This window comes from Blennius ocellaris (genome assembly GCF_963422515.1).
Source record: "Blennius ocellaris genome assembly, chromosome: 20".
In the NCBI taxonomy this organism is placed as follows: domain Eukaryota; kingdom Metazoa; phylum Chordata; class Actinopteri; order Blenniiformes; family Blenniidae; genus Blennius; species Blennius ocellaris.
Window position 1 is genome coordinate 12658613 of NC_137669.1, and position 26710 is coordinate 12685322.

At 39.0% G+C, this 26710-nt stretch overlaps 1 protein-coding gene across 1 annotated transcript in view; it reads left to right on the forward strand.

Moving 5' to 3' along the window:
- The window catches only part of csmd3b (CUB and Sushi multiple domains 3b), a gene marked incomplete at both ends in the record, with an annotated part of 464348 nt that overhangs the window by 217717 nt on the left and 219921 nt on the right, over nt 1–26710 (forward strand). Inside the window, one exon of the mRNA XM_080515545.1 lies at nt 7007–7119. Within this exon, the coding sequence (XP_080371671.1) occupies nt 7007–7119 (113 nt within the window). The remainder of the gene's footprint in view (nt 1–7006; nt 7120–26710) is intronic.

Consider the following 26710-nt stretch of genomic DNA (forward strand, 5'->3'; position numbering starts at 1 on the left):
GAAAGTATTAAGTGTGTGCTATAAATCAGTGCTGTAATGCACTATATTCCAGACGATTAAGTGGTACTCAGTCCAAAAGTAGGTTCTTGGTTATAAAAAGGTTCACATACACTTAGATAATGTTACCCAAGTTGCACTATAATAGTTTGCCAACTAATTATCGGCCAGCTAAATTGGACAAGTCATCATTTCATTCAGCAACCATTACCTGTTCCATGAGCTTTTACACTCACAATGTGGAGCTGTCATCTGACTGACTGCCTCTGCCTCTTTATGTTTCATATGACACTGAGTATATGGCTATTACCCATTCCGATTAAAAAAAAAAAAAGAAAATGAGTGACTACCTTTACATTTTTCAGCAAAGAAGCAGTGATGTTTATGTATTTGAAAACACCATTTCAAGAGCCAGTCCAACCGGTCACGGTCATGTTGCACCATACCCAATTGTCGAGCGATGCTCAGGAGCAGGAGCAGCTGCTTTGTTCAGTCTTGCATATTAAATCTTATCCACAGTGTTGCAGAGCGACCTGGTATACGTTGGATCTGACTTTAATTTGAAAAAATGTCACTCACTCTGGTAATGACAGCCTAGTGTTCGGCTGTTGTGTTAAATCTGTTTCCAGCTGCTTTAATGTGCAGGGTTTTTGCATGGTGAGCCTCTGCAGTATATTTTACTTAGCATTCATAACTAGTTTTTGTTGCTTCGCACCAATACCACAAAGAAAACTGAGTCTCAAGGACTTTTATGATGATTCATAAGAGCGATTAAAGACCTCATCTGGATTTATTGTTTGCTTCTCTTTGTGCTTCGGCTAATGGGCTAGTTTTGGGATTATGGACCTGTTCTACTAAATGTTTGCATTTATTAAAAAAAAAAGAAAAAGAAAAGGAGCACACACTGTAGATGCAGATCTAGTAACAGAGTGAGCACTTTGGCACGCCTGTCAGGCGAGATCCTCAGTCTGTTAACCAGCTTCATGAATATGGAGCATCAGGTGTGTAACCCAGGGTGTGAAAAATACTGTGAGGAGTATACTGTATGCTGATAGATGAACAACATGAATGTGACTCACTTGCATGTTTTTACGTTGTGTACAAAAAAAAAAAAAAAGCCCTACAATCTGGCTGAGGCATCAGCACAGATGCTGCAGCTATTCGAAAGAGATTCATTTCCTCAACTGGCTTCTTTAACGTTTGTTTGTGGACTCTTTGATAAGATAGTTTTTGAGTTATCCCTCAAATCTTACTTTGTGACTAATCATCTCCTGGATTACTTTTTTTTTTTTTTTTAAGATTTACTTCCTGGATCGCTCTAATGTTTGGTAACAACCTCCAGATATCCATATCCAACATATCTAATGCACTGCTGCGCTTGCCGAATATTTCTTGGAAACCACGGGCAACCAGCACAGAAGCAAAACATGTTCCAGCTGTATTGGACCCAATCTTGTTATCGGTGCATCCCCAATTATAACCACTGTCATGGTTAAATTGTTTTACCGCAGATCTTCCAGCTTAACTATTAGTAATTAAAACATTCTACGCGTAACATTTTGAGTCTTTCCAGATTTCAAGTCAGATTCTTTAGTATTTGAGGTTAAAGCAAACAGTAGAATTAAGATAAGTCATACCATACCCGCTTTATTTATAAAGCACTTTAAAACAACAATGGACCAAAGTACCGTAGAATAGAAATAGAATAGAAAAGTAACACAAAAGTGCACAAACCACATGCTAGATAAAATATACAGACAATACAAATAAAACAAACACATCTTAAACAAATTAAAAAATATAAAAACACAGGTAATGCAAAACAAAGATAAGCAACAAAAAAACAAAACACAAACATTTCTTTCTAAATTTGAAACATGATGTGTTCTTCAGCTTCTCTGGATGACTATTACTGTCACCTTTTTGGTCCTTTTAAAAGAGAAACCTATTTTAGAAATCTCAGGAGGATCAAATAGAGAAATGTTTGTTTAAATGGGGAATAAAAGTGAATATTCCAAAACGTGAATGTTCAACCTGAAAATTGTACTTGCTTCAGTACAGTTAGAAAGTACAGAATCGTTTCTTGCCGCTCCTGATTCAAACAAAGACTAATACTGAACAATATGTGTCCTTCGTCCCTTGACAGTTTTATGATGCCTAAAACCCTTTCCCAGTGGAGTTAATGGAGTTCCCACACTGCTGCCATTCTATTGTTACATTGTCCAACTGGTCCCACACCAGCTCAGTTCAGTCAGTCCAAGCTGATGATGACAGATCAACTGATGAAGCACTCCTTCACTCTGCTTCTTGCCCAAATAGACATGGTCCTATTGAATAACATCTACTGATTGTCCAAGCAAATGGAAAATCTAAATTGTAATGCAGCTATTCAGGCTAACTGTTGCTTTGAATTCTGTCTCGAGCAAATCAGGCACATCGCATTTTGTGTGGTCTCACTTATGAACTGAAATTTCCACTTTTCTGGTGGACTAAGCCCTATATCTCTTTATTGGTCTTTCTTCAGCAGGGTTTTTCAAGTTGTGGGCAAGGTTTGGTTTGCCATCTGTGTCTCATACCCGTAGCTTTTTATGTGATTTAAACTTTATTGTGTTGCCTTCATACAATGCATCCATTATAATACATCTTATATTTTTTTTTACTCTATATCACATCGGCTTGCCAACTGCCGATCAATGAACCAATGTGACTGAACCAGAAAGATTTCTATCTTCATAAATTAAATTGCTCGAGGTCCAGGTACGCACACATAACACTGGGATAAGTATACGCACATGAATACTGTGTTTGTAGGTTTTATCTCTTGAACCCTGGCTTTCTTTCTTTCATAGGAGTAATAATAATGAAAAATCTTTTTCCCCCTGTTGGCAATAAAGACACAATCAGATACAACACAAGGGGAGGGGGAGACAGAGGGAGCAAATCGAGAGTAACGGAGGTGAAGGCGTTCTGGCAATCGCGTTAGCTTGGCTGCACGGTTGAATTTTTGGAGAAAATAAAGAGAATGGTATCTGTAAATGATCGCGCGCGTGTGCGTGCGTGCGTGTGTGAGAGAGTGAAAGAGAGAGAGAGAGATTAACCACTTCTTTATTCACATGAAATTTCACTCCTTATGTCCCTCTCTCTCTCTCTCTCTCTCTCTCTCTCTCTCTCTCTCGCTCGCTCTCGCTCTCACACACACACTGGAACAGACCTTGAATGCCTGACATCCTCGGATCTTTCTTTCTTTCCATTTCTGTGAGAGAATTTTGGTTTTACCTCATAAATCTGCAAGCACATAAACCCTGAGATGAATGGTTACACAGGAAATAGAGTGTGGTGGGTGTGCATATGTGCTGAAAGTTTGTTTCTGCCAGAGTGAAGCATTGCAAATAAGATACTGGAGGAAAAAAGGAGGGGTTGAGAGTTCTTTCTTTCTTTCTTTCTGTCTTTCTTTCTTTCGAAGCTCCGTGCTATACCACAAATATGAACGTTATTGAGAATTGATGGTTTGTTTTCTTCTCTATTTTCAGAGGTGATTGCTTTTTGACATATCTTTCTGAATCTACTTTTTTCCTATGGTATATAAAAAAATAAACATGCACATAATATCTGATTTTTTTCTTATTATTTTTGTTAGACCTTTATTTGTATCGAATGTCCCTTTGAGATCAAGGTATTTATTTTTATTTTTTTACATGACCAGTGTCGTGGTCACTACAAGTAAAATTTTGAAAACCTGCATACCATACAAGTACCTCAAAAAACACAAACAGGTAATCTAAAGTTTAAATATATTTAGTACAAAACTTATTCAAAGAGTGGTAAAGTTCCTTTACAAGTTACTCCACAATAGAAACAACAGTTATTTTTTTTTTCTTACTGTACTTTGGTTAGTAAAATGGTAAAGAATAACTACAATGACCAAACATACAACTGAATACACTTTTCTTTTAATAATCTCTTTTTTGGTGGGTCACACTTGAATTTCTTCACATATCATTTTAAAAGATTACGTGAGCCATCAATGGTTCAAAACCAACAGTAACTCAACCACTGGAGGAAGATCACACAGATCACACATTACCACACACAGGCTTGTGTTTTATTGCCATACTGTTCATAGTAGCGCAACAGATTTCCCGTTGATTTTAAGCATGGCCGCATCACTATATGTATCATTATAAAATATTCTATGTTATCATTGCAACTGCACACTGGCTGCAGCGTGAAAAACAGCGTAATTAGATGAATAACAAAGAGAGAAATGAGGTCATAAAGGCCAGTGAAATAACAATGCAAAGCAAATAGCAAAAGGACAAAGACAACAGAAGACTTAAAAAGTGAAGATCAGAAAATGACTGAAAATAGGAAGGCAGCAGAGACAGAAATACAGAAAAAGACATACATTAGCAACAGAGCAAAATATTAAAGATCTTTTTTTTATTTTATTTTTTATTTTTTTTCGAGCAAGTGGCTACCATTTGTGATTTCAGTGTTATTGGCCTCGATAAGAGGGAACAAAGGAATATAAATGGGGTAAGTCAGCTGAGAAATGAAAATCAACATGCAATATAGAGGCAAGTAAATGAGAGTAGGAAAAAACTGAAAGCAGGGAAAAGCAAATTGATTAAACCTGCCAGAATAATAAAATAGGTGAAGGACAGCTAGGAGGACCAGAAAGGTGCATGGACGGGGTGATTAGTATACTGAACTTAAAATGAAATAACAAAATAAAAGGCTCATCAATTAAAGACGGCAAATAACAAAGGAGATATTGAGAAAAAAAAAGAAAAAAAAATAGGGTAGATGATGAATACATATGAAAAGGAAAAAGGCAGAAGAAAACTAAACAGGACCGATGATACGATTTGATGAAAGGTGAAAGCTGATCCAAAATGGAGGATAAAGGCAGAGGAAAGAGATGAAAGAGGATGGGCAGATAGGGGGCTGGAGGAGGGCACACTCTTTGAGACACTGAGGTTGTTTTTCCTGATTGAAAGCTTTGTAAATTAAATGCAATGGAGATGAATGCAGGCATGGGGCAGGAGAATAAAATATTAAAGCAAGTCACAACATTGTATGAATGTATTCAGGGAGAAGGAAAAAAACAACAACAGTGAATTAATTATGCAAAAAATGCATTTCACGATTGAGGTCACACTCAAACATAGTATTTGATTACTTTTTAGATGATTATAATCAATTATCGCTGTGACTTGGCTTCAGTCTATACCCAGTTTGGTGACAGATATTGTAACAAAAACAAAACATATGTGTGAACTTTCAAGTGCTATAAACTGAATGCGTAAAATTCAACTTTTGCACTGTAACTGTAACCGAAATAAACCATTCATTCATTCATTCATTCATGCAATAGTAAATTAAAAGGTATGGAAGAAAAGGTACGACGAGACGCCACCAAGATGAGTAGGATGAGCAACGGTGGGGAAAAAAAGAGTTAAAGGGTAGCAAAAGTTTAAAAAGAGCCAGAAAACAAATTAGTTTGGGTATTTTCATTCTAGGGGAAGAGGACGCAAAGATTGAGGAAGAGAGGAAATGGGAGGAAGGAGGGATGTGAAATTAAACCCCCCCCAAAAAAGGTAGCTGCAGGACAAAAGAAAATGTCGCAGTGGCAGGAACCCAGTTTGGCTCTTTTCCACATGTGAAACAGAACTGGCCTCCTATTCCTCCTCTCAGCATCCTCTCATTTAATTCAAGGGACCTAAAAGCTGAAGTGCCACCTGGTGCAGTCATGTGTAAGCGTGTTTTTATTTATTTATTTATTTATTTTTTCATGGGCAAGTCTGTGGACTGCAGATTAAAGACAGCCCTACTTGACTCGTGTTTTATTGTTTACTGATCTGAACACATCTCAGCATTGCTGGTTAGCTAACCATGACTCACTTTGATCTTTTGGTCTGATTCATTATCTCTCCCCTGGTTGAGTTGAGCATTGAGGTTTGCAGCACAACTTATTTTTTCTTTTCTTTTCTTTCTTTTTTTTTTTCCTTAAAAATATTTTGGAGAAATAGAGATGTGCTCATGTTTTGCCTCAGGATGTGCCAGGAAGCGGTTTTGATAAAATTATGACTGAAAATATGAGCATCAATGTTTGTATATATAATATAAACCAAACACATTACATGTTTGTTGTTTCAGGTGAATTATATGCTGACACAACAGGCAAACATAATCATAAATATAGAAGTAAATATATTGATGTAAAGAAAAAAATCACGGATAACACAATGTTTACCGGCATTGCCGATATGTTGCATTGTAACAAAGGAGGATCATTATCCTGTGAAAAAAAACTTGGGTCATTAGTGAAAATTCCCTATGGATGTAAAATATTGATTAAAAAGGAAATACAATCATGAGATCTGCAGAACATAATAGTGCAGATCTACTGAAGATTTGTCTTCACATTTCGCGAAGTTGTGAGTCCAAAGAAATGTTTTACAGGTGCATAATAGCTGTATTAACCTTAGCAAAACCCAACCATAACTCCAAATACCTGTCACATATCAATATGCGTTGAAGAAAATGTATCAAATTTGGGCCATTCGACATTTGATCCCTCACATGCTGGAGGAAAATCTTCTGAATGCCCTGCTTTTCATCTCAGTTAAAGATCTTAAATGATCTCTTGAACAAGTGATCCTCGGCTTTCGACTTCATTCACCTTGGGTTTATCTTCTCATTTGAAGAAAAAACTCGACTGCATTGACCTTTGACTCGAATGTGTCTTTAGATTTTCATTAAGAACTCATGGGAAGTTTTTGATTAAATCTTGGAGAAGTCTCTATGCCCTTTACCTGGCTCAGGGTTTTTTTCCTTAATTTTTCGGCCAACTTTTTTTCCACTTCGTTCAGCTCACCATGTGTCTTTGGGGTCTTATCAACATTTCGAAGTTACTTAGAATCTGCTCGGCGTGTGCTTTGTATGAGATATACTCTGTGTATTTTGTATGGTAGTAATAATGTCAATGCACTGTGTGTTTCTGCAGATTAACAGGGTTCCAGGTTCCTGCCCCTGTCACCAGTACAGGAAATGTCTTCTCTTTGAGGTTGACCAGTGACTTCGCCGTCTCCGCACATGGATTCAAACTCAACTATGAAGGTCAGCAAGTCTCCGTCGTTATTGACTTTTGTGTGTCTGCTTTTCGTATATTGTTTCTGTCTCAGTGCTCACCTCTATAGTTCAGAAAGATGATCAATGTAAATTAATATCGGCCCTGACTTCTAAATGTCAGTTAATGTCCCACTGGTCATGTTGGACTGTAGGTTGGCGGTATTAAGGAAAATCAGATGAGTTATCACCGATAGAGCTCGAAGAAGTAATGCACCTCTGTGTGCTTTGGTCAAAGCAACCATTCTTGATATTTGACACACACATACCATTCCATAAAAAAAAGAAAAATGCCACAATAACACAAAATGATATGATTTGGTGAGGATTCAGGAAAAAAAAAAAATCCCTTGATATGTCACTAAGTGTGTGTGTGTGTGTGTGGGTGTGGGTGTGGGGGTGTGTGCGCGTATGTGTGCATGTGCTTCCTCTGTTATGGACTAGGCAGCTCCACCTGATTTTCAGCTTGAAACAGATAGAATGCCCCCAACATATTTTTTTGGTAAACACCCCAAAAACATGAAGAGTTCTAAAAACCTTTAATTAACCTTGTCATATTGGTTTTTGAAAATAGCTTCATATTTGGAATAAGAAAAGACAAATCGTGCTTGCCTCTAAGAGTGGAGAAGCGGTAGTTTCTGTCGCCCTCCTTCCTTTAGGGCCTGAACAAACACCGCGGTGCCATATTCACAGATGAAAGAGGAGATATGAATGGCTGAAGTAATGATTAAAATCAGAACTCGGTGTGTCTCAACACCATGTCCTGTGTGCATTAAAGATTTCAGATTAGATTTAGATTAGAAAACTTTGATGTTCCCAACAAGGCAGTTTGTTCCGGTGCATAAAACAAAAGAGCATAAAACGGTTCACCACAGGCACTCACACACTCAGAGAGACAAGTGACAGAACAAATAAGCATCCAATTATGCAGTTATATAGCTCATATTTATTTACATAGCCCATGCATGTCATCCCAACAATTTATAATGTTGAAAACAATTATTGGAAATGCTTATGGCATGAAGACTACCACTGTATCGTGTCATGTTTGTAATGCAAATGTGTGATCCTACAGCTGTATATCGGTGTGTGTGTGTGTGTGTGTGTGTGTGTGTGTGTGTGTGTGTGTGTGTGTGTGTGTGTGTGTGTGTGTGTGTGTGTGTGTGTGTGTGTGTGTGTGTGTGTGTGTGTGTGTGTGTGTGTGTGTGTGTGTGTGTGTGTGTGTGTGTGCGAATGAAATGTAGATTTGCTGAAGGAGGAAGTGTTAGTTCTTTGGTCGTGCTGTGATTTTGACACTGAACGTGGATTACATGGTGCTGCAGATTGCGTATTTTCCCATCTCTGTGAATTCCCTGAGCTTGACGGGTGATCTGTTCATAGTGTCAGTACCTACTCTGCCTCGAAGCAAATACCAGATAGGTTAGACTCCAGCCGGTGCAATCCCAACCTGGAGGCAACTGCGATCAAAGATGGAGAGTTATGGTATATGGCACAAAGTCTGCTCTTTTGGTGAAAACAATTCACTTTTCTATTTTCACTCGATATACTCTGTACAGAGATTCAGAGATAGTTTTGTCGTGTTTTGCAGGTTATCAACTTAAAATGACAGCATGGTTAACATCACGTTCAGTGAGAATTACAATCAGGGGTTTGTGTCCTTTAAATCTTGTTTATTACAACAATCTGGTGGAAACTGTATGCTTTCTGTCCCTGTTTGCTTGGGGTCACCATTGATTGAGTGAATGACTCCCACGAACATATAATGACATGTGATACCATGAAGATAGAAAAGAGACCAGCTCTATCTGAGATCTGTCACAAAGTCAAACTTTCAAACCTTTTTTCCAAAATCAAACAGGCACAATGCTAAACAATGTCAATATTTTAGATCTTGTTTATCACGTTGTATATTGATGTTTTTGAACAAACTCTTAGTATTTTTGCACGATCAAAACACACCATAGTCATAGTGGCAAAAGTGCTAAATTGATAGTGTGTGTTGCTTTGGATGTATGTTCAATGTAATCCTCAGTGCATCTTGTCATATTAGTTTGCCCAAGTGTGCGTTCAAAATGTTTGGATGTCAGACCTACACAATGCAAACATCTTCGTCTCCAATGTAAAATGAATGAGGTAATTATGGTACTTTAACCCTGTATTTATAATCATGAGGGGATATTTCCTTTTAGGATCTTCTAAACTAATGCTTTTTCTGGTTCATTTGTAGTGGAGTTTATAATTACATTGGTCATGAATAATGACATTGGTGGGTGATTTCATTTTATTTGCTTGGTCTGTCAGAGTCTGGTGCAGGTTAATGTTGGCACACTTTTTTGGCTTACAGCAAACCAGGATGAGTTCATGTCCCTAAATCTTTTGGCATGACAACCCAAAATGTTTGCTGTGTAAAAAAAAAAAAGACTTTCAAGGTGGTATGACGTTTCTTGTAAAGGAAGTACAACATGTAAATGTATGCATTTGAGCAAACTTAACTGCATTTAACGCTCGTATATTCCCATGACTTGTGGATTATCTATTACTTTTTGCTGTATAATTTGCATTTGTGACTTTAATTTGTGAATTGTACCCAGTGGGGTTATAAATGTCATTACTTAGATATATTCTGGTTATCACTTTGAATAATGCTGTTGTTAAAAACAGCTAAAAGGGCTATTATGTTTGTGTAGCCAATGTTTCTATTACTGGATTATGATTATATTTGCAATATATGGTTGGTTACTTTGAACTACAAACAGCTTGTAAATGCACCAAAGCTAATTTCTACTATAATTAATAATCTGAAGATATTATAAAAAAAGAAAAAGAAAAAAAAACCTTTCCTAGTGTGGCTCCAGATTAGGTTAACATAGCTCGGCAGGACATGTGATATTAAAATGACCCCACCTGATCCTCCTGTGCAACGTCCACTTTGTCATTGTTACCAATATGCCCCACAGACAGTTTCGATATGACTGCAACTATAAAATAAGCTCAGCTCTCTTTTTCCAATAAATACCATGGGAACCATGTGTATGTGTATCCATGAACTTCATGACCTTTGTTCACGTTATATATTTCCTCATTCTCTAACATTTAGCAGTCTGAGAAAAATAAACCCAAATGAACTAAAAACCTGCATCCACTTCAGTAAAACATTACAAACTGAGCAAACGTGCCGTTTCTACCAAGTTTTTAAACTCCCATTTGTTTCTGACAAATAAAGACATGTGTGCATACCTTTTCCAACATATAAAACCCAGAGATTAAGTTGCAGCTGGTTGCTTTTCAAAATGATGCACAGCTTAAGCTTCTGTGTGTCTTTCCACATCCCTCGATAGGCCTTTTGTGCCTGTCTCTATGTAGGTTGGTATATTGGTGAGTATTTGTTTTGTTGATGTGTGTGTCTGGTTTGCTGCATATTGATAATATCACCGATTGCTGAAGTGTCTGGGTTTAAGACTCCACAAATTCTGTGTTTGCGTGTGTTGTGCCACTTGTATGTCGGAGCGGTTGTCCCAGATTCCCAGATTTAGTCACTGACACACATTTCTACTTGCTTCTTGGCCAATATTCATTGTTTGTGATTATGTGTGCACACACATGCGTGTGTGAAAGCTTCGTCCAGGAGCAAGGCGGTCTACTTTTATTTCCAATTAGAGATGATTTATAGAGGTGTGTGTGTGTGTGTGTGTGTGTGTGTGTGTGTGTGTGTGTGTGTGTGTGTGTGTGTGTGTGTGTGTGTGTGTGTGTGTGTGTGTGTGTGTGTGTGTGTGTGTGCGCGTGCGCGTGCGCGCTACACTTGACATTTGGAAGAATTCAATGATCCGTCTGTCCCCTGTCCATACTCACACCGTCGTGTCCACAGTACACAGCCAGGGGAGATATAGATTCAAGGAGGTTTTTTGGGGTTTTATTTATTTTTTTTCCTGAGAAGGAATTATCCTCCCAGGTTTAGGTACTTTTTGGCAAGCCATCCGTAGTCCATGTAATCCTTCTGCCTAATCTGTTACTGCCTGTCCCTTTCAGATTTCTGCAGGTATTTGCTTCACAATAATGCCTCCTTCTGCAATAAATGAGTAAAGATACCAGCTCATCATCAATCAAGGGGAATGTTTTGATTTAGGTTTACAATGGCAACTCGTATTTTCAGTAAAGCTATTATGAGTAATGATACAAGAAATCCCTGGTTTACTCACAGAGACATGATACTTAGACATCATCAAATCAAATTAAAAATAATGCTTCAGAGAGCATAACTTTCTCTGGAGGTGTTAATTCACTTGACCTCTGTGACTGTATTCTAAAATCAGATAAAATCAAATGAGATTTTTTTTTTTTTTTAAATAATGCCTACATTTTAATTGAAAAACCAAATGTGCAGCTCACAAAATGACAGAACAAACATATAATAATAAAATAAAATAAAATATTAACCAATGTCATGGAACAAAACACATTAAATATATTGGGTCACGTATAGTGTCATATACAGTCATATATAATATATAATCAATGGGCCTGTGCCGGGGAATAGTGGTTCAGTTCCAGGATTATGTTTGTTCATGTTTTCCTTGCGTATGTTGGTGCTCCGGCACTTACAGACCTGTAAGAGGTACTCGGTGTGAATGACCTTTTTTGCCCACAATTGCCTTGGATTAATTCCAGGATCCCTGAGACTACAGGTTAGTAATAGTTGTTATCAATCATTTAAGCAGCACTGAGAGAGAGAGAGAGACACACAGAGAGAGAGAGAGAGAGAGAGAGATTTCTCAAATACATGTTCTCATATTTAAGAAAATATTAACAAAACTGCTTTTTCATGGCAATTTTGTCCGTCTGAATGGGTCAAAAAAATATTACAGTTCACCTTGTAACAATCAATAATGTAAAAATGGCCAATGATGGAATACCTATTGTTGTGGTTTTTTTCTATTTAAAATGAACAGCATTATTACATTACTGGTAGGTGTGACATTATTAGCTATTTTTCTATAATTGATTGTTATACACTTAAACAGGTGTGGTTTGGAAAACTGTGTGAACATCTTGGCAACAGGAATGAGACGGAATAAATGTTGGAAATGCAAAAAGGGGCTTGTTTGAAAATTTAATCTGGAAGCCGTCTGGACAACTTACATTGAATGTGTTCCAGGCACATGAAACTAAGAGTACACCCTGGGGCAGACCCAAAAGATGCTTCGGGGCTTTTATATCCCACCTGGCCCAGGAACAGCTTGGGAGTCTTCCATCGGGAGTGGGGAAGCCTCCGGAGGATGTGCATGAGGAGAAAAAGGTCTGGGCATCTGTGGTTGGCCTGTTGCGTTTGCACCCTGTGGACACGGGGATAGATCTGACTGGATATCATGCTGATCATCTATACCAGTACAGTAACCCAGAGGTCTGCATCATATATATTTTATGAGGTGGAAAAAAAGAGTGAATTCATCGACTGCTGTTAAGGAGGAAATTTCACATTTGGCTGTGCAAAGGTACAGTTACGTGGCTTTATCCTCCCCAGCCTGGCTGCCTGCTCGATGGGATACACTTTGATGTGATTGTTGGACTCCTTGAACATTTCGTCTTCTTCCTCCGAAGGCTGTCAGGTCATGACTAATTCAGGCACATACCATAGAGGCTGCTTATATGTGCGTGCATGTGCACGTGTGTGTGTGTGAATCACAGAGAGAAACACGGTGATGTATTATTTAACATGATGTCGGAGGCAGTTTGATATTGTGCTGATGAGAGGGATTCATAGATTATCATAGCACTTAGGCACAAACAGGCACGCACATACTGTTCTTTCTCACTGTGATTGATGCCAAAGAATTTGTCTTTTTCTCAGCTCCTATTTTCTCGGTCTTTAAAATGCTCTACATTTGGCTTGCTCATTTCCACTCATGCGCATTGTAGCATACAATGTAACCTTTTTTGGCATGTTTTTTTTTTTTTTTGTCACTGTAACTTGGAAATCACGAACTGAACACAATACACATAAAAAAAAGAATTGCAATAATATGAACATTTCTATTGAAAAGTTTCATCTTTATTTTGAGTTTCACACCACTTTCTTTATGTCTTTTATTCCTGGGGCACCCTTATAATATGTATCCATCTGAGGAGCAGAATTAGTCCAAATATGATAATTGCCACCTTTTCCACCCTCATGTTGGGGCGATACATTCTGTTTCTGTTTGTAGAATGTGTTAAGTTTCAACTCATTAAAAAATATTCAAGATTTGATACATGACAATGCAAGTTTGTAGGACTGAACTATCCTACCATCTTTTTCCATATCGGTAAGAAATATACGTGAGTTTGAGTAAAAAAAAAAAAAAGGACCATACAAGGTGTAGCAATAGCTCATTGTTGAGTGAGTGATTTTGCATTAAAGTTCTATAGTACTCTATTGTAGTAAACTCTTCCCCACTGCCTCCAGTTCATGTTTTCACACATTTTTTTTCAAGGGAACACCATTTGTTGAAATTGTTAAATTCCGTGGACCAGTATTAGTGCTGCACGGCAGCACATTGGTTAGGGCTGTCGGCTCACAGCAAGGCGGTCATGGGTTCAAATACTATAGTTTGCATGTTCTTTGTGAGTGCATTTCTCCACAGTCCAAAAAAAACACGTACCATTGGTCTCTGAGGGTCCACTCGGCTCCCACCTGCACCCCCTGAGCACTGCAATGTGTGGCTGCCTACACAGAAATTGCCCCAAAGGGTTTTAATAAAGTCTGATTCATCTTCTTCTTCTGTGTTAACTGATGTGAAATTTTATATTTGAACCCATTTAACATTTGTGTTTCCCAACCTGGGATCCAGCACTCCCGTGTGGGGAGAAATCACAGTTGAAGCCTGCTGCCCAGGTAATTTAGGGGGAAAAAATGGATTTGTAACTACCAAAAAACTCAATAAAAAACACCCACTGCTTTTATTATGAAGGTGCCTGTGGGTCTGTGGATTGGTCCAACTGTAACCTTCTGGCAAATCAGAATTTGGAGAAAAGCTTTGCGGCCTGTCTCCCTGTTAGTCTTGGAGGTTCAAACCACTGAACTCAATAATGCAAATAATTTAATAAATACGCAGAAGCACTGCTGTTATGGCACAACTGGCACATTACATTTTATTTTATTTGTTCCGAACTATATGGTCCTCTTCGTGGGTGACCACATTTCGCTCTATAGAACTTCAGAGGCTGTGCTCCCACTCAGCACATCTCTTACAGTCTCTTGAACACCTCTCTGTCCCTCTCATCTCCTCCTCTTAATCGCCACAGCCACCACTCACTCAGCAGGTGCTTGGCTGTTTTTGGTGAACCTCTTCCTCAGTCCTATATCTATCCACAGGGCCATTCATCGTATCTCCCATTGTAAACAGCTCCTATCAAGTGGCAGCAGCTGCAGACACACTCTCAAATGCATGGGGCTACAGATGAAATTGTATTTATCGTGAGTAGATTTCCAAGTAAATTTTCTCATCACTGGCCTGTAGTTGGCTTTTGATGCAATCAGAGAGCGTTAAAGATTCGTTTGTGTGTTGTCGAGGAAGTTACGGCGAAGCAAGCAGGCATTTTCCTGTTTTTTACACAATATCTGACACATGTAAGAGCCACCACTTGTTTTTGTAATAGACTGAGGCATATTATACCAAATAACATTGGAATATGTTAACATCAAACATGCATGCGCATTACCCACATTCATATAATATACATTGAGACGCATCCCGCTATCCATAGGCGTGGGCATGTGTGGAGAAACAGACACATACCGACATGGACATGAGGGACACATGTGAATGCACAACTCCCCAGTGAGATCCTGTTTTTTTTTTTTTTTTTTTTTTTTTCAGAACATGGTCTGAAGAACATGTTTTTCATCTTTGAACATGCAGCCATGTGACTAACAAGTCAGCTGAGATTTCCATTCACCCCTCATCACCAATCCTTTCTCTGCTGCTACATTTCCTCCCTTCCACATCCACTATCTGTACTGCATGTTTTCCTTCCCTCCTAAGGTTTACCAGTAATACACTTCTTTTACCTTCATTTACACTTACCAGGGAGAGTTTACATTGGGCCTCGGGAGAAGGAATAAACAAAGAGTGATAAAATATGAAAGATTGAGATAAAAGGAAAGTACACGCAATTCAAAATGGTTGAACGTGGAACATGTGCATAAAATATTAATTTCTTGCAATAAATAAAAGAGGAAACAACAGATTTTCACATACATTAGGAAACACAAGTCATTAAGTTAAATGATATATACTCAGAGTGAGGTTTTCAATGAACTGGGGGGGGTTAGGGTTAGTAGTAACAGTAACAATAATTGAGCACGAGAGAGGTCATATTTTTCTCATCGTTCTGGATGGATGAATGGATGCACATCATGAGTGAAGAGTCGACTCGCACAATCAGAAACAGGAGGGATGTGAATGTGGCTTTGGTTCAACTGGGACAAGTTGCCCAATTTGTCCACTCTATATCATTTCTGGGGTGTGGCTGTGAAGATTTCAGGAGATATTTTGTGCAAAATCATGGAGGTTGATGGCAGCTGGTTAAACACTTTGGGAGCTCTCACTGGCCAGATGTCAGTGGCGTCGAATGACCCATCTCCATCTGGGCATTTGTCCATCAGCCCCTCATATTATCATCGCGAGTACTCTGTCACACAAGTATGCAGCCAAATCAGTGACCTTCTGCTTGTACTTCTCTTACCTTGAACCTTTCCCTTACTACAAATACAGAGTTATAATTAATACCTGATTGTATTCAAATTATGTTTTATTTTAAATTTGGTCTTAATTTATTTTACATCATGTTTGGTGTTATTCAAGGAGACCAGACAACGGAGATATAAGTTGTTGTTGTTGTTTTTTTTTGTTTGTTTTTTGTAGTGGAGATGTTCGATTGAATTTTTAGTAATGAAGTTTTCAACAAACGTTAATGGCAAAGTGAAAGTGGGATATTTGTTGTGGTATGAAATACTTGAGGAGTTCTTCGGAGATCGTGCAGCGAATTCATTGTTTATGGCTCAGTCTGAACAAATTTCACAAAGACATCACAAACACTGGGCAAACATTATTTAATTCAAAATAGTTTTGGTGAAGATACGAGAAGAGAACAATTGAGTCAATTTGGTTTGTTCCACACCCGGACTGCCAAACCAACTGGAAAGAAATAGTCAGTGTTGTGCAGTTGATATTGAAAGATTCACTCAACATTCAACAGAGGCAACCTCATGTGGTGTTTACGTCCTCCTTTCGATGAGAGCAGTGAATAAGCATCCCTCCATTTGTTTCTCTCGGCTTTTTTGATCTCTTATCAGCCCTCAGTTCATTGATTGGGGCTATGGTCTCTTTAACTTGAACATGATCGGAGTGCAAAAGTCAAGTTTGTGCATGCGAGCGAGGGCATGCATCGTGGACGTGTGCTGCACAAACACTGCTGGTGTTTGTGTTTGTGGTTGTGTTTGTGCGTCTGCGCGTGCATGCTTGTGTGATTGAGGTTTTGGCTGTGGCTGCTCTGATCTTTATCAAAGAGACCTGAGGGGACTGCCAATATCCACTCCTCTATCTATCATCCCTCTGTCCATCTCTGTTCTTTCTCTTTTCCTGTCAGTCTTTTTTCACCTTCCCGCAATTCAGCTTCATCCATTGACTCCTGGTTAATAGCATCGTGAGACAGAGAAGGTGACCTTATTCATGCAAGTTTAAAGTAATTGCTAAAAAAAAGCTAAATAGATTAATTACTACTAGTATAAATAATCTCTAAATCCCTCATGAGTACAAAATATTCCCATTTTCGATCAACAACAGGACTAACATCAACACATCCTTATGTATGGACAGATTTTTTTTGCTTCTGAACTTGGAAGCTCACTATTGTCAGCCAGTTACTATCCAATTTCTGGTGTCATGTTACGCACAACAACAGAAACATGTATATACGTCAAACTTTTTTCACTTTTGGGAGGTCTGTTTTAAGGCTGCAACAACAAATCGATAAAAGCGGTTAAATTTGATTATTAAAAGTGTTGGCAACAAATTCATTATCAATTTGTTGCGTCGCGCCATTTATGTGCCACTCTCCATGTTGCGGCGCGGTTTACTTCACCTTCTGAGCTTTGTCAGTGCCACCTGAATGAAATAAAGTTTTTACAAAAAGTGAACGGAGCGAGGCAGAGCAGATGCAGTACTGTGAACAGCGACCCGGTAAGAGCAACACCCTGTACTGGACAACATGTCACGGTGCCTGGACACATTTAACTGTCGACACACCGAAATGAGCGACAAACTTCCTGACGAGGACAACGGACAGGTTTTCCGAGTTTACGGGTTTTGATTCATTTCTTAATAGAAGAAATGATCGACACACTGTTAGTGTTCGGATGACTTGTAAAGCAAGAGAGGCCAACAAGTATGCAGCCTGCATGTCAAAATCCACTTGGTGAGAAGGCCTGCTTGAGGATGAAGAGAAAGACATTTACAGGTTCATATGACACGAGCACAAATTGAATTATACACATACAGACGTCATTATTTTCACACATATTTTGATGCGCACATGACAATCCTTGCACAATCTCGACAAATGCACTTATATCATTACAATCATACAACTAATGAAAAATGCAGAATTTGAGATACACACCATCAATAACCATATGCCAGTGCAAGTTGCGACACTTTATAGGATGGCAGGAGAGGACGCTTTGAGTCCATCCATTGCAGTTTCCAGGCTGTGAGGCTGTAATCCTTTTATTTCAGATTCAGTAATTGCATATGTTGACTCGGTCCGCTTCTATAGTTCAACTTTTTTTTTTTTTCCTCGTCCACATATTTAGCACCCGCAAGATACATGGGGGACAAATAAACACGTGGGAGTGTGTGCCTGCACACACAAGTACACACCACTGTGGCTCGGTTCATACATTTAAAATGAGAGGGAATATGTCAGGTCTTTCCCTAGAGAAAAGTGGTTTTACAGTCTGATACCAAGGCGCGTGTGTGTGCGTGCGTGCGTGCGTGCGTGCGTGCGTGTGCGTGTGTGTGTGCGTGTGCTATATATGCATGTGTCCTACACAGTCCCCTGCGTATACGACTGACAACTGTGAAGTATGTGAGATTTGAGAAAGGAGGAAAAGAATGAGAGGAAATAAGAGCATATGGCATAAGGGTAACAAAAATCAGTGAGGAGAAGAGAAAGATGAAGAAATTGGAGACTGGAGGGAAAAAGAATCGTGTGACTGAGAAGAGAAGAAAAATGAAAAATAACAAATCTGTGGGAACAGGAGATCAGAAGAAAACAAGGAATAGATGAAGATACAAGAAGGTGAGCTCCCAGTAATAATGTAATTGTGCTCTATGCCTTTTAGTTGAGGATGGATCAATGATGCTTTAACGCTGTGCGTGTGTGTGTGGTTGTATATAAAACTGTGTGTTCATTATCTCTACTGTGAATGCAAGTCCTCGCTCTTCCAACTCCTGCAAGGTCAGCTGCAACACAGGGACATCAATCAAAACAATCCCACACACACACACACACAGACACACGCGCACACACACACCAGATGTGGAGAGCAGATTGTCTAAAACAAAAACAAAAAAAATTAGGGAAATATGACAGTTTTGAGTCATTGCTACTATTTACCTGTATTTCACTGAATGGACTGAATGTCAAAACCTTGAAAAAAATGGGAATGTTTGAATTAGCCACATAGTCATGTGTCATTTGCACATCAGTGGAGCACAAAGTTAGACACAGAATCTAAGGTGTAGTGAATATCAATCATGTGTAATATTTAAAGAACCATCCTGTAAACACATACATGAACTCACTCTAAATAGTAAGGTATGATGTGAAGGTTTTGGGCTCGTCCAGCTGGCTGTCGCAGTTCTACTGTAATCTAAGTATATAAACCCCACCATACTTTTATAGTAGATAACATGCACCGAGTACCTATATATTATGTGAATGGATCTTTCATTATTATTATTATTATTATTATTATTGGATGTAGGCATTTGTATTCATTGGTAAGCCACCATTTATTTATTTTTTATTTTTTGAAAGCAGTTTCACATTTGATTTATTCTATTTCAGCTGTGGGACACAGCTCAATAGTTAGTAATTTAAGGACATTATACTAAGGAGTATACAGTATTTAGCTGCTAGTTAATTTTACTGCAAGATTTCTTTGAATATATACTATCGTAAAAAAAAAATAAATAAATAAATTATGACAGTTATGCTTTTCAACATACGAGCTGCCTTGCTTCCTTCTTTTAAAAATGTACTATTGGTTTGTATTCTCAATTGTGTTTTGTTCATGACTCATTTGAACATGTTACCAGAAGTAATGCGACTCCACAAGGTTGACCATTGTCAAAAACAAGCAACATAAGCTTATTAGTTGCAACATTCTACATAATTATATAATGGTACAGTATAAAATGGCTGCCAAATCTGTCAGTGCTTCGCCTTCAACGGCGGCCACACAGTGTATCAATTTGATGTCTGGATAATGTAATTACAGAAAATGGCTGCCAACGTTTCAGTTTCTGGATACTGTAAGTGCCTGACAGCGCAAAAGTCCACCAAATGAGAAAGTGATGTGAATCTTGGATTAAACTCACTACTTCTATGGGGCATTTATGTTCAGAAGCTTCTGATTTTTTTAATTGCGTGGAAAGAATAGGTCTCTAACATAAAAAAAATGTCCAAGAAGTTGTCATCTTGGACAAAGATTAAAGTTCATTAAAGTCTTTCTATGAATTTTTTGGCACGATACGAGTTGGTCAAAAAAAAAAAAAAAGAGGCTAGTAAATGATATATTGACCTTATATCTGGATGGTATTAAACACCTTTATGATGGAATTACAGGGAATAGCTGCCAAACCCATCTGCACTGGGACAGGATAGAAATTACATCAAATGATGTATTGATTTGATATTCAGGTCTGTCAGACAACCACTGGGTACCTAACTAAAATATAGTCGATCGTGGTACACATTTAATATCGGTGTGTGTTTGCGTGCAAGTCTGTGGAGATGTGTCTATGTGTGGGTTGCGTGCCGTGCATGTGCGCTTGTGTGAATGTGAGTGCGTCTTAAAAATGATATGGCCACCTGGCCAATGTCAGTCCATTATTCAGCTTTATATCAGCCAACCAATCAAATGGCCTCCCTTCAGGGTCTCCACCTCGGCCCATCCAATCAGCTTCTCCTGCCAAGCCAGGAGGAATGTCACCTGATTAACATAACCACAAAATGTACAGGGTCGTGCTGACGTTGCAGTTCCTGACACCCTGAGTCAGTCCGCACTCCAAGGCGGCATTCAGACAGAGCGTGTCCCTCATCACTCTCGGCCAATCAAAGACAATTTTACCGAGTGTATCACCGTTTCAAGAAGAGTGATAAGAAACATCGACGAAGCGGTGTCTAACCTCTCCCGCTACTCCCCATCAGCATATTTCATTATTTAAGAGTCTTCCATGGGGTTTTTCTCTCCATGTTTTATCATCTAATTAATTGTTGAAATGACTATCAGTGCTGTATTCTCCAGTGCCTGCGCACTAATCTATCAGCAGATTGTGTTATTTCACTTCCCAAATTCTTCGAGGATTGTAATTGTATCTATGGAGAGAAGCAGAAGTATGGAAAAACAGTGCCATTAGTTTCTTTTCGGAAAATCTCAAGTCAACGGAATGGATGTTAATGAAAGTGACCTCATATTCAAACAGCAAAGGGTCACAGGCAGGAGTATGTTTGTTGAAGTACTCAAATGACTGAAATATAGATTTCTGCAAGCAGTAGCAGAAGTAAAAGGGATGTATGTGCACAATTTTAAGGTCATGGTCTTAAATAATGATGAAATGAAAACATGAAAATACACAACATATCACTAATGTATCAATATTGCTGCATCAACTTGGGAAACATGCACAACTAAATTATGTTTCAGTGGACATTTATGCAAAACAAAATCACTGCATATCATAAGAATAGACTAGAATAAAATGTTTCTTGTCATTGGAACAAATACAACAAAATAAGATGTTGCCTTTTTAAATCCGAAAGTCAATGATGACCTCCTTACTATTGAAGCTGTTGAGCAGCAGGTTGTTTTTGTCACACCAACCAGTCAGTCGCTCCACCTCATCCCCCCTCCAGATGAGTCCTCCCACCGTGTTATAGTCTGCAAATTCCACAATGGTGTTACTGTGGTGGGTGGGGGGTGCAGTGATGGGTGTAGAGGGCGTAGAGCAGGGGATTCGGTGAAGGTACTGAGGATAACGGCTGTCGGTGTGTGTGGGGCCACTCTCACCCTCTGACTGCGACCAGACCGAAATCTCCTGATCCACATGCAAATACCACGAGGGAGGCCCAGGTCCATCGGCTTGTCCTCAAGTATGTAGGGGAGGATGTTGTTGAACACGCAGCTGTAGTCCACAAAAATCAGCTGCACATAGCTCCTCTGCTGCTCCACGTGGGACAGTGCAGCATGGTGGGCCACAGCTACGGCATCTTCTGTAGACCTGTTTGCCCTCTAAGCAAACTGACGTGGGTCAAAGGTCAGAGGGAGGAATGATGTGATATGACCCCCATACCAGTTTTTCAGAGCACTTCACTCTCCTTCACATTTAAGGTGATGATGAGCGAGGCCTCGGGGTGGTAACGAACATACACCGGCATACAAAGCACTGACTTACAAAGCATCGAGCCTTCGCAACTGTGTGCACTGGCATCTTGCCGCCACATGTGACTGAAACAGCAAATAATCACCATTAATTCACAAAAACACACAAAACAAAATACAGGTCACTAATGAAAAAATAAATAAGTCCTCATCATTTTATGCCTCGTGGTATTGTGGAAATTAAAATCACAAACATCTTGAAAAATAATGAACTTCAATTGGAGAGTCATTTGTTTTAAAAACAACAAACAAACATATCAAAGCACAAATAAATTGTCTGTAATAAATTATCTACCTGAAGTGCTTTTTTCCCCAAATTATATTGTCATTGCATCACTTAATAACATGACATCATATACTTACTATTGTGCATCAATAATGCTTTAGTTTATATAATATAGTAAAAAAAAAAAGATTGCAACACAAGACCTGAAAGAGGAGCTTTTAACTTCCATCACATATTATTTCATATGCAGTTTTCTCTTGGAAAAAAAGCAAGAAAATCATTAAAATAGCTCATTTTTGTCGCATTCAAAAGGCAACACAGTTCCTGATGTCTTAAGGTTTTGTCCTGTGGTGCAAAAAAACAATTCTCTCCCAAATGTTTTCCCTGTCAAGGCAAAATACACATCGATAAATCAGCAATGCACTCACAAACAGAATGTGATCGTGCACCATGAAGCGAAATGTGTCAGTCTTGTTCAGAGAGAACACCTGCTGAGTCGGAGGGTGGTGTTGGATTTTAATGTATTTACAGCCTAAAGGTAAGGCACAGTGCCTTTAGGAAAGATGGAAATAGAAAAGGTTGACAAGGGCAAGCACATAAAACATGAAACAAGGCAGGAATCAGATGTTTTGCATCTACCATTCAGTATGTGCTGTCATTACAGTACACAATTTGATATTGATCATTGCTTTATCCAACACAGTCACAAGATTTCCACTGACAATGAGAAAAAGGTAAGGTGCACCCTCAGCACGTTGCCAGCCCATTTCAGGCCAAATGAAGGAAGACACCTAATCCCCTAATGGCCCACATAGGCTGCTTTTACACAGGTAAATTGATACCTGCGTTTCCCTCCCCCCATCTGTTCCTCATGATGCTGTGAATGTTGCTTGCTTTCTGTGAGAAACCTTTCTTATCCCAACGTGGATGAAACATGTTTGAAATTGCTGAATTAAGTATTTGTGTTCCAAGTTGTGTTTCAACGTTGGTCTGGGGGTGCTAATCCATTGTAAAGATGTTTATGGACTGTTCACAAATGTCCTTTTCCTGCTGTCAAGGTGAGGTAGTGTTGTAGATTTGCTTGTATCGACGCACACATTCGCACAGACTTTCCTAATAGGGATTGTTATTTCTTTTGTCTTCTGAGTTACATTATCATCTTTGTTCCTGTAATACTGCACAACACTGCCCCCATAATTCATCAGTGGTATTACTCCAGCTGCTATGCAGCTGCAAGTTCTTTATGACCGTACGTAATTCTGCTTACGGTGAACACAAAAGACGGACAGGAACCATATCTGTCCACATATTTAGGCTAATTTGTAGTCACCAATCAATCTAACAAGGTTGTGCTCCTGTAGGAACTGGGAGTACTATGAGAGAATCCATACAGGCTCACAGGAAGAACATTTCAACTCCTGACTGATGGACAGGGCCCAGTATTCAACAGGGGTCATCTTGCTGTGTCGCAGCAGTGCAAATCATTGTAATAGTATTACATTGACACAGCTTGGTGTAATTATACATTTTTTAACAATATTTAGATCATAATGTTTTATTGATCAGTTTTCCTGTTACGAGATTTGTCACTGTACAAACCTTTGCATTTATTTCATCTCATGTGGACAAAAGTTGTTGTGTTGCAAGAGTAATGTGTTTGCTGAGAACTAGGTCCTGTTAATTCAGGATTATCTTCATCTTTCATGAAAGGCATTAGTTTTAATGAGGAAAACAAGCTATTCATTGAGTTGTGGACCGTGATCGATATGTTAATGAGCTATTTATTATATGTTTTACTGATTCATTTATTCGTCAAAAGTGGTGTATGTATTTTATCAAAGAAGTAATACTTTCAATCAAAAGCTGTAATGAAAATGACATGCTGTGAGCGACGCTCCCTATAATCTATAAATCAGCAGTTAGAATTACTACTCAGCTGTGTCTGTGTTGGTTGGTTAGCCTCGTAGTTTAGGCGAGCTTGGTGGCTTTAAATTATGTGTGCGTGGGTTTATGTGTCGTGGTGTCTGTCAGTCAGCATTCCAGGGGGTCTCTTGATGTTAAATTTAATAAGACATGCTACAGTAACCACAGCTATTAGCAATCACACCCACGCTGGCACACACACGCACAAAGCTAGGTAGCCAGCTCACCTCAACTGTGTTCAACTGTGCAAACAGGCAACACATACAGATGCTATCAATGCTGTGATGATCCTCTTTACACGCACACGCATGCACGCGCGCGCGCACACACACACACACACACACACACACACACACACACACACACACACACACACACTTTATAGTAACCATTACCTAACCCAAACTGAAGATTTACATTAAAGGCGTTTAAGCCGATTATAGTTACCACAATGGAAATACATACATGTGTATAATGTAATGTACATTTCAGAAGAAAACACAGCATATATCAGACTTTGTCAGTCACCAGAGACAGAAAGAGACACTCACTCACATTGACATTGTTGGTCTCTACAGGCAGTAATCTGTACTTTGGTACTTTACCAGTTAATCTTTTACACACCACTTAACATCATTAACCTTGCATAGCACTCCAATGTCTGCCGGATTAGTGTCAGTGTTTCTTTTAAGATAAAGTGAAACATCTGCCTAAAGATACTTCTAGTATGTGGAGCCCTGCCTCTGACCCTTGAAAACAGCAAAGCTCATTGCATCGCATATTTCTTCTGACAGCACATCATCATGCACCACCGTTTCTAGGTATCTTAAACTTACATAAGTCATCGTCTACAGAAGTCGACATCCATGATTTATGTCATTTTTTAACAATTGTATTGTATTTACTTGTAGTGCTGTTGGACCAACAGAAGTGGAAAAGTGGCACTGGATGCTTATTAAGTCATGAAGGAGAGGTGTCACTATGAGTGGATTGGAAATGGCGAATTGAGTTGCAAAGTGCAATAGGTAAAAGGAGGGTGACGCAGCGAAACATGACAGATGAACTGTAAAAGTAAAGTGTGTGAACATGGTTGAGAGGGGAGTTCCTCTGGTATTGATTAGTACAAAAAGGTCTTCTGAGACAACACACTCACTTACTCAGTTCTGTTCCACGACCACCATTGTATCTATTTCTTTTTTGAAACTCTTTCCTTCCCTCCCTCTGTCTTCTGCCTTTCCTAATGGATATCGATTTAGTTTTCGGGACGTACTGTAATGTTCTATCTATTGTGCCAGTTTGCTACTTCTGGCTCGCTAACCTCTTCACTTTCCAAACTCTTGCCTTCTCTCTCTGACCCTTTCACGTATCTTTAAGTTGAACCTAAACTTTGAGATATTAGAAGTGCAAGTATAAAAATGTGTGTATACGTGTAGGTGTGTATGCACATGTCACATTGCAGTGCAGCTTTAGCAGAGTGACAGTGATGTCAGACACATAACGATTTCCTATTGGCTGTCAGCCCCAGAGGCCTAACGACCTGTTATTGATCTGACCAATTAGCATTCACACCTTTAATTAATACTGAAGCCTGATGTGTACGCGCACACACACACACACACCATTTTTAATTAATAGTATGGAGAGAAGTGGCTGCAGGAAGAGATAAGAGATGGAAAGAGGCAGGAAAGAGAGATGGATGCATGAGACAACGAAGCGGAGGTTCAGTTGGAAAAAGCAGAGGACTTGAATTGGTGCAGCCCCTGTAATGTAAGAAGAAATAGGAGTCAAGTCTTAATAGTGTACTGACTTTTGGCAGCACAAACAAGCTTGCACTAATTCTACTTGTGTGCATCTGAGCGTTCATGTAATATTGCAGACATGATAAAGTGAGATAATAGTCCTGTCCAATATAAACAATATATAACAATATATACTGTGGTGGGGCAAATAATAATATTGCAAATGTAAATCGACCAGCTGTATTTCCCATCCCAAAGCAGACTGAAATTTCCAAAAGACCCACAACATCCCCTGACCATCATTGTCAAAAAAAACCCAAAACAGTTTGATAAAAGAAAGAAAGTTGAACCTTTTAATATTTTGTATGATTAAGTCTGATGGAGCTTTTTTGTTCTTGTCCTCAGAAAGACCATGTCAGCCCTTTCAGGTTAGATCAGTAGCATTTTTCAGTGGATACAAGAGGGAAAGAAAATGGCCCAAAAAGACAAGCTAACCCATGATCTTCTTCAAGCCCCATGGCGACAGCCCGTAAACACACAACAATTAGAAAGAGGCGTTTGTGAGTGTGTGTTCCTGCATACAGTATGTGTGATGTTTTTGTTTTTATTTTGGTCCCTATTTAAATGTGTATGTGCTGCTCTAATGAAGTTCTGTTGGCAGGATGTCTTTAGGGGGAAATCTAATGCTTTATTGAACCAGACCTCAGAGAAACATTGATCACTGCATCAAAGAGCTATTGCCGCATGAGTACACTGACAACAAAATACACAAACATGGAGATACACATCGACACAGACACACACAAACACCAACATGCAAAGGCATCAGAGTGCATACACACACTGGTGAATTGGAGGTAAGGAGCCTATAATTGACATCTCTATGTTTCTTTGTGGGCAGTCAGACTGCTGTCATTATCTGCTCATTCAATTACATGCATAGAAATTGCATGGCTGCAAAAAAACAAGTACATCTTTTCTAATACCCTA